At 40.6% G+C, this 17,977-nt stretch overlaps 1 protein-coding gene across 1 annotated transcript in view; it reads right to left on the bottom strand.

Moving 5' to 3' along the window:
• Positions 1-16,272: 16,272 nt before the first annotated feature.
• LOC126236760 (RRP15-like protein) overlaps positions 16,273-17,977 on the bottom strand; it is a 52,202-nt gene continuing 50,497 nt past the window's right edge. Inside the window, exon 5 of the mRNA XM_049946314.1 lies at positions 16,273-16,520. Within this exon, the coding sequence (XP_049802271.1) occupies positions 16,383-16,520 (138 nt within the window). The 3' untranslated portion in view covers positions 16,273-16,382. The remainder of the gene's footprint in view (positions 16,521-17,977) is intronic.

The raw sequence follows: 17,977 nt of genomic DNA, 5'->3' as shown, positions 1-17,977 counted from the left end.
TTTATGTATTAGGGAAACTGGATAAAACTAGGCCCAGATTGGTCAGTATTCACTATGCAAGATGTCCTGGACTTTCTACATGTATAAGCTATACCAAATCAGTACCTATTGCATGTTGATGAATTTTACGTATCACATAAAGTTTCTTTGGCTTCTGTATGGTTACAGGTTAATGTTCTCTATTGCAAGATAACTTAAAAAGGGTACAAACAATGAATGATCAATGCAACAACTTGTACAACATAAACTGTATGCAATGAATCAACATAGAACGTCATAACAGTGCTGCACTGAATACAGGTAATGAGCGCATCAGCAAAACAGGAAAGAAAATGACTTAACAGGGTCTGATAAAGAACACAGGGCCGGAAGAGTGGGTCTCCCAATCACACAAATGCCTGTTCCTGTAAGGTGTTCAAGAGTTTCCATACTTAAAGTGTTCATTAAGAAGTTAACGACTATGGATTCACAGTGTAATGTAACTGTGGTACAGGGTAATGGTGGTGTATAAACCATTTGGTATGTCAAGCACCTGAAATTGTTGCACCTTTTCCAAAAATGCAATGGCATCTTTCAAGGTTAGAACACGGCTATCTACAATGCACATTCTGTACAGAAATTGTAGAAAGAACAGTGTATAGGCTTTCACCACCTTGAGTCTTTCTTTAACTTCATGAGATGCCAACATTACTGAGAAATAATTGAGCAACACGGAATAGCATGTTGGTCATGTAATACAAAGTGTACAACTTTGCTTATGCCGTTTGCCGACAGGTGGCGACAACGGTAAGTAGCAGTCGAAAGAAACAGATCGCAGACGTCAGGCAGTTAGCTTGGACCTCGGTCAACACAACCTCATTCAAGTATTAGTTGATTTGTGCCTGTATCATAGAGTTGTTCTTGATTGAAAATGTCAGTTTATGAGCCTAATTCTCGTCATTTTCGGAGGTGTTACTGTTTTGTTTCAATATGAAGGAAAGAGTGGCTGAGGTCTCATCAAATACTCTCAAGTACATATGGTAAGGACGCTATTAGTGACAGAATGTGTCACGAGTGGTTTCAACACTTCAAGAATGGTGATTTTAACATCGTTGACCGGCATAGTGGTGGAAGAGAGAATGTTTTCGAAGATGCAGAATCGGAGACATTGCAGAGTGAAGACTCACGTCAAACTCAAAAGAATTGGCACGATTAGTGAGAGTGACACAGCAAGTCATTTCAAACTGTCTCAAGGCTATGGGCATGATTCAGAAAGAAGGAACTTGGGGTCCCGTGTGAGTTGAAACCAAGAGACGTTGAACGGCGTTTGTGTGTTTGTGAACAGTTGCTTCAGAGGCAAAAATGGAAGGGATTTATGCATCACATTGTGACCGGGGATGAAAAATGGGCTCATTACGATAAACCTAAATGCAAAAAATCATGGTGATATCCCGTCCATGCTTTCACGTCTATGACCAAACCGAATATTCATGGCTCCAAGATCCTGCTCTGCATTTGATGGGACCAGCTCGATGTCATGTACTATGAGGTGTTAAAACCAAGTCAAACAATTACAGGTGCTTGTTTTTCGAACACAATTAAGGCGTTTGAGCAGAGCATTAAAAGACAAACTAATAAGGTACCTCCTATCCTACTGGTGAACCCTGACACAGCAATACATACACCTGCCCTGGCAAAATTATGAACACTTCAGGATGAGTGGCAGACCTTGATCAGGTCAAGCGTATATGGCCTGAAGGTGAATAATCCTTACCAACAGATGTGAGTAATTAATTGTTACTCATGACTCAGGTGAGCCAGCACGAATTACCTTAGCTCTTGGGACAGGGCCCAATCGTCTTGCTGGACTTGAGCTTGCACAAAGGACAGGACTGCTCATTGTTGGAGGTTCCAATGTGAAACAGATGATAGAAATCTCTCAGGGAAATAACAACTCTGCTGTGCATTCAGTACATATGCTAGGTGCTCTTTAAAGATATGTAGTACATATGCCAGGTGCTCATTAAAGATGTATAGGAGTTTTTGACAGCAGCTACTGAACACACTGGATGCAGTTCTGATCAATGCCTGGTGCAATCATTGGCAGCTGATCCTCAACACAAATAAATGTAGTCCATGTTAATAGATGAAAAGATACCATACTGTTTGAAATGCAAGTTGAAACTATTCCACTTGCTATTGTTCTACTTCTTTTATTAATAATTTTTTTATCCTTCAGCTGATTGTACTTATGAAAGTATGGTATATTTCATGTACATATTTGAAGTGGGTAATATTTTGTTTCATTGAAAGCTTTATTACTTAAAAGAAATGGGGAACTGAAATTGTTATAACAACAAGTAATGGTGAAATCTGAGTGAACCAATCAGTAGTTACAAGAATACTTAACCCAATCATTAGAAAGCCTTGTGACATTCTTTCTAGTAACCAGTTTCAGTTTAATTAAAACAAACATGAAATATATTCATAATCACAGATCAATCACACACAAATTTACTTTTGCCTACTGAGCCACTATGCTTGTTAGATTCCAGGATTCGACTATATACTTTTCTGCCCTAATGCTTCTGAAGCGGATAACACTTCATTATTCAGTTAAGAACTTAATTAAAAATTTGCATAAATTAACAAAACTTCATACATGGCAACTTCACCTGAAAGTACACAATTCAACATGTAGGTATACAGAGTGCTAATCATATCGTACAGAAAACTTAACGTAAAAAATAATGAAATAGCCACCACTTGAGGATTGGTGCTTGGCACCCAGAAACCTGTAATAGAAAACAGTTAAGACTAGCTTTTGAGCTCTTGCTCTTTTTGTTTTTGTAATAAGAGTACATATATTCACACATGCACCCAAGTGTACGTGCTCACAGTAGCGGCATGTCTTGATTACTGAATACTGATTATTGAAAGCAGTTGCCTGTGTAGATGGAGGTGGGGAGGGGATAGGGAAGGACATTTGAGACAAGGAGGGGATAGCAGGGTTGTGTGAGACAGGTCTTTTGTCACATTACTCAGCAGCTGCACAATAAGATGAAAGGATTTCAGAGGGGGAGGGAGAGAACGAAAGGAGAGGAAGGTGGTGATGAACAGTGGGAGAGTAAGGAAGAGGGGAGGAAAAATAGATGGACAGAGAGAGAGAAAGAACTCACATGGGGGGAGGAAGAGAGGTGAGAGAAAGCATTACATGATTTGGATGGGGAAAGTGTGTTGTGGACTGAAGAGAAAGGGAAATGGTAAGGTGAGGCAGTGGGAAACAAGTTAATGGAGGTTTAGGCCTGAGGATTGTGAGTGCGCAGGATATGCTGGAGAGAGAATTCTCAGCATCATAGTTCAGAGAAACTTGTGCTGGAAGAGAGAATCTAAATGGTCCATGCAGTGAAGCAACTGTTGGAAGTTATTGTCGCAGTGTGCTGCATGGTCGGTGACTGGATAGTGAAGCTCATAGTTTGCCACAATCTGGCGATGGCTGTTCAAGTGAGTGGACAGGAGTTACTTGTCACATAGAATGCTGTACAGTTAATGCAGCATAGCTGATATAACATAGCTACACTCACACATGGTGCTGCCTTTTGTTGGGTAGGAGGTGCCTGTGATTGGACTGCTGTGGCAGGGGCTGGGTGAATGTAAGGAACAGGTCTTGCACTGCGTCCATCACAATGGAATGATCCATAGGGTGCAGGATTGGGAGCAGGACTGGAGAAGTGATGGACAAGAATATACTGTAAATTTGATGGTCCACAGAACACTACTTTGGGTCATGTGGGCATGACAAGACATGGAGAAAGCCTTGGTGGAGGATGTGGTTGAGGTTTCCGAGGCCAGGTCTTGGCCTAGTTAATACGATTATTGGTGTCAGAAGAGGAGATGGTGCGGGATATCTTTTTATGTGTGAGCTGGATAGGATATTGTCTGTCAATAAAGGCTTTTGTAAAGTTATCCACTACAGATGCAGCATACACAGGTAACAGGACAGGAACTTTGGAAACACTTTCTTGAAGTGTCTTGAATGTAGGTTGGGAGATTACGGACAATGATTTGGAGGTGTTGGTCAACAAAGGCAGTTCTGTTGGAACATTGTACCAGCTGCAATGGGATGTCCAGTGGGAGGACCTGTGGGGTTGGGTTCATGGTGTTTGGGAAGTAGTTAAAGGTACCCCAGTAGCTGAGTGGTCAGCATGATAGAATGTCAATCCTCAGGGCCCAGGTTTGATTCCCAGCTGGGTCGGAGATTTTCTCCGCTCAGGAAGTGGGTGTTGTTTTGTCCTAATCATCATCATTTCATCCCCATCAATGCACAAGTTGCCGAAGTGGCGTCAAATCGAAAGACTTTCATCTGGTGAACAATCTACCCGATGGGAGGCCCTAGTCACACGACATTTACATTTTAAAGGTAGAAATCTGTGTGTGGGGGGAGGGTTCAGGTTTTGGAATGGAACTAAGGCCTTGAGAATCTGCTGAAGGTCCTGTTGTACTTCTGGAATGGGATTATGGTTGTAAGGTTTATATGCAGAGGCATCAGAAAACTGGTGGAGACCTGCAGCCACACAGTCACTACTATTCATGACAACTGGTACCATAGAAGTGATGTTGGACTCACTGGGGAGGGATTTAGAAAAGGGAGATGAGGAATTCCTGAAGGACAACATGGGATGATTGAGTGGAAGGGGAGGAGGGATCACAGCTGGAATAAGGGTGTAACAGTTTGAAACAGTTCCACACATTCCTGTTCGTTCTACCCTGCCAATTCCAGAAACTCTTCTTTGTCCTAGTAGAACTCCAAGCACACACCCTCCTTCTGAAATCTTGTCTGGTGCAAGAGACCCTGCCTGATGGGCTTATTACTGAAATTGACATCTCATGCTGCCATCCATCCTACCACAAGAACCTTAACCTTCCATCAGTCCCTCACGCTCACTAGTATGGTCCTTCGTATCATACTATCCAAACTCAAACCATACTTTACAGCCTCTATCCCTTTTGCAAAATCCTTTTACTCTGTGACTATAACTTCCTTAATTCTATTACTACAACAGACACTCTTGCCCTTTAACAGTTGGAAGCATTCCCAGCACTATATGAGGAAGACGTCCCAGCTACTTCTGTCCTATACCTGCATGGGATTAGCTATACCGAAGAAAGAGCCTACTACTCTGATGTAGCCCCTCACAACTCCCCAACCAGGCCTTGCTAGCTTACTCCACCTTCTATATCCCCTAAAACATTTACATGTACATCCACAAAACACACTACCCCTAACCACCCATTCTGTAACACTGCTGTAACATTTCTACCAATACTTGGACCCCTGCAGAAATCTCAGTGCTTTCTAAATGCCTCACCTTTCACCCAAACCCTAAATTCAACCATGCTGCACTTATAAGTGGCCTCCTTTCCTTTATCCGTTCTCTGCAGTGGAAACATTTCTTCATCATACATCCCACTGACAACAGCCAATCAAAAACTCGCACAAAACCTTGTTTAAAACAGTTCCACAACCTCTCTCAAAATGTGATCCTCCTTTCCTTCCACCCAGCCATCCTCTGGTTATCTTTCAGGAATTCCCCACCTGGTCTCACCTACCTTTCCCAAATCTCTCCCCAGTGAGTTCAACATCATTCCTATGGAACACACAGACCTTATTATCCTTCTCACAGACAAAGGCTCCAGCACAGTGGTCATGAATCATAGTGACTATGTGACTGAGGGTCTCCACCAATTTTATGACACATCTGCATACAAACCCTATGATAACGATCCCACACCAGAAGTCCAACAGGAATTCCAATAGCCCATGAACAAACCTCTGCCTTTATTGACCAACATCTCCAACCTGATGCCCGTAACCTCCCATCCTACATTAAAAACACTGCTCACTTCCTTCAGTCCCTGTCCACAGTTCCTGTCTCATTGCCACCAGACTCCTTGTTGGTCACTGTGGATGTAACAGCCTTATGCAACTACATCCCCCATGCCCATTGCCTTGCGACGTATCCCAATATCCTGCTAATACCAAACCCACCACTTCGTTCCTAATCCTCTGAGACAACCAAATTATTTCACTTTTGAAGGACAAATCTATAATCAAATCCGTGGTACTGCTATGGGTACTCACATGGCACCATTCTATGCTAAGTTATTCATGGACCTTTTGAAGGAATCCTTCCTATCAAGTCAGCACCTAAAACCACTTGTCTGGTTCGGATTCATTGATAACATTTACATGATCTGGACTCATAGCAAGGCCAACCTTTGTTCCTTCCACCATTTCCTTAACACTTACTCCCAAATCCACGTCACCTGATCTTTCTCAACTCAACGAGCCACTTTCTTAGATGTTGATTCCACCTCTCTGATGGCTTCATAAATACATCCTTTCATATCAAGCACACCAACCATCAACAGTACCTCCACTCTGACAGCTGTCATCCATTTCATGTCATGTGAGAAAGGCTCTTCCATACAGCCTCACTATCTGTAGATCTACAGTGGAAAGCTGGAGTCGTCATAATATACTGATAACTGTATCAGAGCTCATCTGTAAACAGATCTGCAACATCTCTTCCTCTGACACCAGTAACCCTGTCAACTAGCCACCAACCAGCACTCCTGTAATCACCCAGAATCACCCTTCCTCTGAAAAGCATAACCACAACCTTTACCATGACTCTAACTAACTTTCATCATGCACTGAGAGGAGGGACAGCGTACCCAAAGCCCTACCCACATTACCCAAAATAATGTTCTTCCACCCACCCATCCTACAGAATATCCTTGTCCATCCCTACTCCAATCCTGCTCCCAGTCCTGAACCCCATGGGCCATTCCCTTGTGGCTGACACAGGTGCAAGACCTGTCCCATATATCCATCAGGGTGCAAAGCGATTCTAAAAAAAAATAATAATTGCTCTGATTTTTCCAGGTCAATTTTTGTATTTTTCTAGGGCCTTATTGTTTTTAGTACCTAACCTATTCTGATCAGTTATATGACGAAATCTGCAAACTTTGTCAATTTATAGGAACATAAGGGTGGCTATACTCTGAGTTAAAAGAAAAAGACTTCAAATCAAAATGGTTTATTTTAACCAAAAAATAAAAATGCCATATTTACAGGTAACATTGTTAATAATAATATTTACATTGGGGACTATCAGCTGCTGGGAGCACACAGACATAACAATAAAGAGCATTACCTACTTCAATAAAAATTACACTTTTTAGAAATAGAGCTGAAATAAAATTCAAATTTCAACAAAGAAATAATGGAAGGAACAGTAATATTGTATTTTGATGAGGGCACTACCATGAACATTAAGTGAAGTCACAAGCAGGTGTTTTTAGTGATAGATTCTTCAGTCTGAGAAGCCTCTTTCTTAGCAGTATCCATGAGTTTTGTTTTCATACTTTTTAGCACTCTTAGCTTTTCTCTGCTCACATTCTTTTTTCTCCCATTTCTTTTGAGGACTTCTCAGCTGTCCTTTCCTTTTCTACTGTTTTGTTGTACCTACTACGTCCATTGAAAATGTTAGCAAATGAGGATATCAATGATGCAGAGTGTCGCCTCCCAACTTCCACCCACCTGTGTTGCACTGTTCCTGCCGCAGGCTTTAGTTCAATGTTAACTAAACCAACAACTGCATGCCAAAAGCCCAATGGTTGGCTGTTAGTTTTCTAATGACACTATTTTATGCCTACTACAAAAGATCTATAATCAATCTTATTCATACATAACAGCAATCAGATCGATAAATGTTGACATTCTATGTAATTTTTCGGTATATATGCAAAACACGATGTATTGTATGTGCACCGATCATGCCTTAGTATCCTTGGTTCACAATAAATGGATCCAGATAGGCTACAAACTGTCCTAAAAGGAAGTCTTTGTGATCACATCATTTTAGCAAACAAGGGCATACTTACATTTGAACAGATGTAAATGTAAACCACACCAAATGCACAGCTCCTTGCTGGTCACAGAGTGTAACAAATTCCACACATCAACAAACCAGGGAAGCACAGCCAGGCTGCAGAAAAAGGCCTGAAGCCATTCTGCATCAACAACAACAAATCTCTGCACAACTCATCTGGGCTCAGCCAGGCTGCCCTGGCAAGCTGGCCACTGCATTGGACTGAGCGAGGGGAGGGGGAGGGGGAGGGGGGAGGGAGGAGATGTCAAAACAACGGTGGCAGGTGCTCACACAGCACTGAACTGAGGGTGAAAGGTCAGTGCAACACAGTATCAAGCCAAGCAGAAGACAAACAAATGCCTCTGCCGAAAATAAAATCAGATACCATGCCTTTTCCATAATTTTTAGGCAGAAGGCCAAAATTCCCCGAGTTTCCAGAACAAAAAATTACCCTGAGTTTTCCCTATTTTCCAGGTTTTTCAAGACATTGAACACCCTATCCGCCCACCACTTTCTAGCACAGTCCAGTCACGCATACATTTCCTACCCAATAAAAGGTAGGGCAATGCGTTAGCAGCCATTTTATATATCAGCTCTGCTGGAATTCCTGGACAGTATTTTACGTGGACATGACATGTAACCAACTGTCCACTTGCACGAATGACCACTACCAAACTGTGGTAAACCACAAACCTGACAGTTCAGGTGCCAAACATGCTGCGCACCACAACACTAATGACTTCAACAATTGCTTCACAACACAGGCCATTTAGACACTTATTTCCAATTTCTCTGAACTACACAGGTGGGAATTCTCTCTCGAGCATCTCCTGCATTCTCACAGTCCCCCTGATCTAAACCTTCCCTAACTTGTTTCCCATTGCCTCGCTTTACCATTTGCCTTCTCACTTCTGTTCACACCACACCTACCCCACTCAGATATATCCCCCCCCCCTCACCTCTCTCTCCCTTTTCCCACCCCTCTCCCTTACTCTCTCACCTCCCTGTCTCCATTTTCATAATCTCCTCCAGCTCCTTTCCTCCCCCCTACTCTCTGAACTCCTTTCCTCATGTTGTTCAGCTGCTGAGTATCTGGCCAAAGACTTGCCTCACACTACCGTTCTACTCCTCTTTGCCTTGTGCATCCTTCCCTGTCCCTCCCCAACTCCAACTTTCAACAATCAATATTCAATAATCAGTCTTGCCAATACCAAGAACGAGTATGTTTGGGTGTCTGGTTGCCTGTGTGAATGTGTCTACTCTTAGCAGAAAAAGAACAAGAGCAAGAATGAGTTAGGAAGCTAGTGTTTGCTGTTTTCTGTTACGTGTGTCTGTGCACCATCCTCTATTGGTAAGTGGTTGTCTTTCCCTTATTCTACCTATTTTTCATCCAGGGATATCAGTTATTGCTGTAGTGAGAACTTTTATATTTTTTGAACAAATTACCCTTCAGTTAAATCAAGCCATTTTTGGAACCTTTAGGTCATATATTCTATTAAATTTTTACACAGCCATTTTATAAACTATAATGCAATTATCCACATCACAAAAAATCATAACGCCATTCTTTACACAGAACTCCCACCTCAAAAATCCTCAGTCTGCGTCAACATTTGTACAATCAACACCTCTGTGTTAAAAATTTTGTGCAAGACAGTCAAGCAATTAACATCTTTTCATCACTCATTGAGATCCCATGTCTAACAATTGCATAATTAACACCTCCTCATATACGTGTGTGTGTGAGAGTTTGTGGGTATCGTCAGGCTTACACCTCGACGTAAGTGTGCACATGGTTATGATAATGTTAACAGTTTTGTTGTATTTGGATCAATAAAAATCAGTGGCTCATTTTGTATAACAACATTTATTACAGCCTCCATGATGCTAGTATCTTATTAACTATTAACTTTTCTATTGTGAATGACGGGGTATGTATGTCATGTTTTGTGTTATTTTTGGTGGACTGTGATTTGAAGGACAATTAGGCTCACTGTCATTAGTGTCAGTACTACTACTAGTGCTAATATTGTGTTGAGAGTGAATTCAGTGGATTACAAGGTAATGTTAGTTGCAAATGAACTGAGTACAGACGAAAGTAATGCTTTGCAATAAATCTTCTGTATTTTACATCCACTGGTTTTGATAGATAGCTTCAACTACAATGAAGGGTGAATAGATCTCATGGCTCATGACAGACTATTTACTGTTCGTGTCGCTTCTTCTGCGTAATCTTTCATTGATTGAATCAATGCCCGTTTGTATTGTAATATACCGTGAAATTTTGAACATTCGCCAGTGCAGCGATAAACTAGTACTGTTATTGTCAGATGTGAGCTTAAACTAAATTATTGTCTTTTAAAAATTTTAAGGACAGCAGGTCTATCCTCATTCAAAACAATCTTTCTCTAATTTCATTGTCCAATTATTTTCGGACACTTAAACAACTATATTTTCGTAAGTTGGTGGTACGAGTGTTTTGGATACATAACTTAATTTGTAGCAAATCAGCATTTGTGGTTCACAGTTCAGTCAAAGTATACATCACCCCTGAATTTCATTGTATATCAATGCAAATAAACACGCATTTTTGAGAATTTTTGGAAGCTACCATCGTCTTTTGCATAATCTACGAGCAATCAGTGTCAGTGACTTAGTTACTGATGCAGATTTTCTAACTAATATTTTGTATTACATCTAGTTTTCCCTGAAAGAGGAGTAATCCTATATATTATCTGCATTTATCATAAATTATCTTGGTTTTCGAGTTTGCTAACAAGTATAATTAACATCAGAACGTTTTAGGAAACTAGTAATTTCTACCATAGGCTTTTGTGTTGCCTTAATAGAAATCTCATTTAAAATCCTTTGTTCACTGCCTTGTAATGCATTGCACCAGCCAGAATGCTGTTCCCAAGCAATGGAAGGTTTCGTTGACATTCGTAAGCTGCTGGAAATCCCCCTGGCTACTGTCAAACTATCGACAGCCTCTGCGAATTGGTGTGTTGGAAGAGCTCCTGAGAGTTGTGTACCTGTGATACCTATACCAGTGGTACCTCAAGTACTGTCCTCTCCTGTGGATCCTGTCTCCTCTGCAGAAAGTACAGGATCTGTCATTACCCATCCACTTGACTACAAATGGCGTGTCAATGGTAGATCTAGGCATCCTGTACAGAGTGGACGGGGACCACGGAGGACTCATGGTATTGTACCGATCCCCCTAACCAGTAAGTTTGAAGTGTTGTCTTTCACTGAAACTGAGCTAGTGGGATTCACTTCACCTGTTATGTCTGTTGTCAGGAGGAGTCAACCTCAAAAGGGTTGTTGTTGTGGTTGTTGTTGTTGTTGTGGTCTTCAGTCCAGGTACTGGTTTGATGCAGCTGTCCATGCTACTCTATCCTGTGCAAGCCTCTTCACCTCCAAATGATTACTGCAACCTACATCCTTCTGTATCAGCTTAGTATATTCATCTCGTGGTCTCCCTCTATGATTTTTACCCTCCATGTTTCCCTCCAGTACTGAACTGGTTACCCCTTGATGCCTCAGAATGTGTCCTACCAACCAATCCCTTCTTCTAGTCAAGTTGTGCCACAAATTCCTCTTCTCATCAAATCTATTCAGTACCTCCTCATTAGTTACTTGATCTACCCATCTAATGTTCAGCATTCTTCTGCAGCACCACATTTTGAAAGCTTCTATTCCGTTCTTGTCTAAACTCAAAAGGGTAGGGGTCTATTAATCGTTGTCAATTCAAATGTACAGTGAATCATGGTAGACCTTAGGGAAATGGCAGCAAAGGGCAGGCCAGGACATCAGGGGCACTCAATGTGTAAGTCTGTGTGCGTCATTCAACACATTGAAGAGGCTATTCCAGCAGCCATTAAGCGAATAGGGTTCAACCAACTGCAGATTGTGGCACACACTGGAACAAATGATGCATGTCATCTGGGCTCTGAAGTCATTCTCGGGTCATTCCAGCGACTGGCAGAGAAGGCTGATAAGACCAGTCTTGTGTGTAGAGTTTCAACAAAGCTCACAATTTGCAGCATTGCCCCAGAACTGAACATGGCCCTATTGGTTCTGAGTCGACCGGAAGGACTGAACCAGATACTTTGAAAGTTCTTTGACAAGCTAGGCTGCAACTTCCTGGACTTGTGCCATAGGGTTGAAAACTGCAGGGTCCTCCAACTAGGTCAGGTGTGCACTACACATCAGAGGCTGTTACTCAGGTGGCTGACTACATATGCGATGCACACAAGGTTTTTTTTTAGATTAAGTGACTCTCCATCCAATCCAGATAATGATGGCTGTAGGAAACCCAGAAGTATCAGTGTAGGATTGAAAGAAATGCCCCCCACTGATAACAGTATTAAAATCCTAATGGTAAGCTGCCAAAGCATACACAACAAAGTGCCAGAGTTTGAAGCGCTCCTGAAAAGCAGAGAAGCTCACATAATATTAGGTACAGAAAGCTGGTTGAAACCTGAAATTGATAGCAGTGACACTTTTGAGGAAAATTTAAACGTGTATCGAAAAGATAAGCAAATGAGAAATGGAGATGGTATATTTGTCACAGTGGACAAGAAACTCAAATCCAATGAGATAGAAATTGAAGCTGCATGTGAGATCATTTGGGCATGACTCAGTATCAGGGGTGGGAATAAAATGATAACTGGATCCTTCTATTGCCCACCAGACTCATCTCCTGATGTAACTGAAAACTTCAGTTCACTTGTACATAAGTTTCCCAGTCCTATTGTAATCATTGGTGGAGACTTTAATCATCCAATAATTAATTAGGAAAATTAAAATTTTGTTAGTGGCGGGCATGATAAGACATCCTGTGAAACTTTACTGAATGACTTCTGTGAAAACTATCTAGAACTGATAGTTAGGAACCCCACTCATGATGAAAATATATTGGATCTAATAGCAACAAATAGACCTGACCTCTTTGAGGATGGCCACATCAAAACTAGTATCAATGACCATGAAACGGTTGTGGCAACAATGACTATCAAAGTACAAAGGACAACTTAAACAAGCAGAAAGATTTATATGTTCAGTAAACCAGATAGTCAGTAATGTCTTACCTCAGTAATGTCTTACCTCAATAAGGAACTTGAAACTTTCAGCACAGGTCAGGAGCATGTAGAGGAACTCTGGCTCAAGTTTAAAAGAATAGTTGACCATGCACTGGATAGATATGTACCCCATAGAATAGTTCATAATGGGAGGGAACCTCTATGGCATATAGTCATTGTAAAGAAACTTCTAGAGAAACAGATTACTGCATAATAGGTGTAAAACAAAGCATAGGGCTATAGATAGAGAGATGCTGCATGAAACGCATTTGGCTTTCAGCAGAGCAATGTGTGATGCCTTCAATGACTATCATAGCAGAATATTGTCAAATGACATTTCACAAAATGTAAAGAAATTCTGGCCATATGTTAAGGCTGTTAGTGGTAGCACAATTAGTCTCCAGTCTCTAGCAAATGAGTCAGGAACTGACATTGAGGGTAGCAAAGCAAAAGCTGAAATGCTGAACTCCATTTTCAAATGTTCCTTTACAAAGGAAGACCCTGGAGAATTGCCCCAATTTAATCCTCATATCACCGAAAAGATTAATGAAACAAGTATTAGTGTCAGTGGTTTGAGAAACAGCTGAAATTGCTAAAATTGAATGAAGCTCCAGGCCCCTATGGAATCCTTGTCAGATTCTACACTGAATTTGCAGCTGAGTTAGCCCCTCTTTTAACTATAATCTATAGTAGATCCCTCGAATGATAAACCATTCCTAGTTGCTGGAAAAAGAAATAGGTCACACCTGTTTACAAGAAGGATCGTGGAAGTGATCCACAAAATTACCATCCCATATTCTTGACATTGATCTGATGCAGAATCTTACAACATGTTCTGAGCTCAAACCTACCACACCTACACTTATTGTCAAAAGTACAATCATATGGGGTATCAAGTGAAATTTGTGACTGGAGTGAGGATCTTTTGGTAGGGAGGACACAGCATATTATCTTGGACGGAGAGTCACCATCAGATGTACAAGTAACTTCGGGTGTGCCCCAGTGAAGTGTGTTGGGAGGCATGCTGTAAATGTTGTATACTGATGACCTTGCAGTCAATATTAATAGTAAAATCAGGCTTTTTTCAAATGATGAAGTTATCTATAATGAAGTACTATCTGAAAGGAGCTGCATAAATATTCAGTGAGATCTTGATAAGATTTCAACATGGTGCAGAGATTGGCAACTTGCTCTAAATATTCCGAAATGTAAAACTGTGCACTTCACAAAATGATAAAACATAGTATCCTATGACCATAATACCAATGAGTCACTATTGGAATCTGCCAACTCATAAAAAATACCTGGGTGTAACATTTTGTAGGGATATGAAATGGAATGATCACATAGGTTCAGTCGTGGGTAAAGCAGGTGGTAGACTTCTGTTTATTGCTAGAATACTGGGGAAGTGCAATCTGTCTACAAAGGAGACTTCTTACAAATCATTTGTGAAAACAGTTCTAGAATATTCCTCCAGTGTGTGGGACCTGTGCCATATAGGACTAACAGGGGAATGGAGGAGTGGCATAGAAATACTGAAGGAACTGAAACAGCAGACTCTTGAAGACAGATGTAAACTCTCCCAAAAAAGTCTATTCACAAAGTTTAAAAAACTGGCTTTAAATGCTAACTCTAGGGATATACTAGAACCTCTTATGTATCACTCATACAGTGATCATGAAGATAGTACTAGAATAATTACTGCAAGCACAGAGGCATTCAAACAATCATTCTTCCCGTGCTCCACACGTGAATGGAGCAAGAAAAAACCCTAATAACTGGTACAATGGGACATAACCTGCACCTCATGTTGGTTTGCGGACTATAGATGTAGATGTAGACAATTTAAAACAGACATGTGTCTTGCTATGACATTAGCAACTGAAAGTGAGTGAGTGAGTAGCAGTTCTCAAAAAGACATTTCATTTCTTTCTGCTTGTTTATATTCTTGAATGGATCTCTCTGCTCCTTGACCTCCAAGCACAACCAAGCTGTGATATCCAAAGAACAAGTGCTCTGTCACAGCAGAAGGAGAGGTTTATTCGCTGCCACACCTTGCCAATGTCTGGAATTGATGTGAATTACACTATATCTGCACATACATAAAATGAGAACATGCACACTGAGACTTTTTCCCCTCAACAACTACCTAAACAATATTTTCAGCTCTCACAAACATCATTCATCAGCCTAAGAGGATAAGAGTGGAACATTTTATTCTGAATAATCTCATGTTACACTACAATCCACAACAGAAAGCAAATACACAGACTGGTAATTTTTCAGTTCCTATATAAGACATGAACCCTATGCCCATGGCCTGGCTGCTACCAATCACTTTCTCTCCCATCAGCCTAAGAGGATAGGAGTGGAACATTTTATTCTGAATAATCTCATGTTACACTACAATCCACAACAGAAAGCAAATACACAGACTGGTAATTTTACATTTCCCATATCAGACATGAACCCTATGCCCATGGCCTGGCTGCTACCAATCACTTTCTCTCCCAATGTCCTATCTACTCAATGATAATATCTTCAGACAACCATGCTGGGCTTGTTGCTGCCATGGAAGGTGCCCGCTGCTTACAATTCTGTTCATTGCACATTCAAAACTGTTAGCATGTATTAAAAGGAATAAACAATTGTTGATTCAAATACAGCCACGGGTTTGTTGTCATTATTCAAGGTCCCTCAAAGTGGTATTCTGCTTATCTGAAACACACCTAATACAATCTGCTCCCCCTCACTGCCAAAATATCCTATCCTATGAGAGGTGTGACCACCTGTGACAGCAGTCAAATTACGTATCAGCTCTGCTGAAATTTCTGCACAGAATTTGATGTGAGCATGCCTACAAACCAGCTATCCACACAAAGAGTAGAGTTGAGTACCCTGTGGTGGACATTACTTCTCAATATTTGACTTGATGCTGAAGCCATCTTGAAAAGCTAAGTACAATTTTTAAACTAATATGTAATGTTGCCCACCTTTAACGTAGGAAATCATTGCTTACATAATGATGGCTTGCCTCCCTACTTTTTAAGTTAGCAGGCTGCACATTAAACTATAGAAGCAGGCCATATAAACTTATTCATTACTGAGTGCCTGAAATTATTTGATGACATTACCTTCTAGCAATGATGATAAAGACAGACACAATATATTTCTTGTTACATGGCACTCATTTGATATACACCTGCAGAATTCTGCATTTTCAAGTTATAATGTTGTTGTAACAAAGGTTTGTGTGATATAAAAATCACAAATAAAAAATTACTAGTAGTTTATTTACATACCTTTAGTTACAAAGTATTATATTACAAAATTTATGAAAATCTTTTTGTGTAGCTTGGCAAACGCTTACCAACTCAGCTACTTATTTATGCATTATGTCATCTTCGAGGTCAAGTTCATTTTTATCCCAATCTTTCAGTTTGACACCAGTCATAAAATCATCCTGTAATACTTTCCATGTTTGGTTTACAGAATCCTCCTTGTTCTCATTCTCTTCCTCCTGAAAAATAAGTATGTTCTGTGAGATGTTTTCGATACAAAGACATGATCAGCAACTTGATCTCTATATAACTTCCCCACAGGTGCAAATGCCATTTCTGCAGTTTTCTATTTGTGGTAGAGAAGTACCTTTTCCTTCAGCCATGACAATCGACACACAAAATTAAAGTAAGTAAACAAGTTATACAGTATCATTTCAACCAATGCAATATTTTCTGAAGTGGCACAGTCCACGAGAGGGTACTAGAATAATTTTACCAAAATTCTGTACCATTAAATTACAAGAATGGATGCTGTAGTCAAAAAGCTCTTTTCTAGTTCAACGTGCATGTCAACCATAAACATCAACAGTGAAAATGCATAACTGAAGGTAGAAACCTGATACTGTAGGGCTTTGTCATATGATTTTTCAAATGAAACATACATGACACTTGATCCAGCAGACATTTAGTATGACACACACAAGACTAGTGGCATGAGTTGACTAAGATGTGTAGGCACTGGTTTTAGGTAAACTATGGTAGGTGGCATTTGCTGTGCAAACGAGTGTGTGCATAGCCGCACTGAGCAGCTAATGCTTCATTCAGCCCTCTTGCTGGAATCCTAGCTGACACACATGTATTTTATTGTGTTCTTAATTTTGAATATTTGCACATTTGTAATTTTACTGAACATCGTTACGAAGTCTGTGTCTTTTGTACATCAAGTGTATGAATTAATATGTAATATAACTGGTTCATGCTTAGGGCTTTTAGGGCTGTAAGTAACAGGAAAAGGTGGAGGGAAGTGCCTCCATGCCTGGGAGGTGAACATGCCAACTGAAACAGTTGGAAAGAGTGAAGTCAGAACACCAATACTAGAACAAAGACACAGTCTGTGGATAGCCAGTGACATGGAAGCAACAGGAGAGAAGAGAGAGGCAATGTTATTACGAAACTGTAATGAATGAGCCTCAGATGGAGCTTGGCGTTTATTTACGGTTGCATGGTAGATAGTCATATGCCTTAATTTATAATTCTGTTGCCTAGAAGAGTTTCTGCAGGAAAAGCCACAGTTGCATAATTCTGGCCAGCACTTCCACCACAGCAGCTCAACTCTTTAAACACCTTCTGGCAATGTAATGCACTACAACAGTGTTGTTATGTTTGGACCAGTTTTTCTTAATGTGTTCTGAATGTGTTTTCCAAAATTTTGTGGCATTTTAGAAGTCCCTACCCAGAGGTGAATTATTTAGTCTCACCTGTATGCTTTGTTAGCTTAGTTGTTGAATCTCTGTGCTTTAATCTAATTTATTAGACACAGTTGTCACACTTTCATCAGTGTCTACAGTAGAATTCTGCAGTGGGTGTTGACAGTATTTTGCCTGTGTAGTGTAGTTTTCCAGAGTCTTTAGTATGCATAGGGACTGTGATTGCTCTGTGCAGATGCAAGCCAAGTTGGTGACAGTTCGCTCTCAGC

This window comes from Schistocerca nitens, chromosome 1 (assembly GCF_023898315.1).
Source record: "Schistocerca nitens isolate TAMUIC-IGC-003100 chromosome 1, iqSchNite1.1, whole genome shotgun sequence".
NCBI classification, from domain to species: Eukaryota; Metazoa; Arthropoda; class Insecta; order Orthoptera; family Acrididae; genus Schistocerca; species Schistocerca nitens.
The sequence above is the reverse complement of the archived record's forward strand: the minus strand, read 5'-3'. Positions and strand labels throughout refer to the sequence as shown.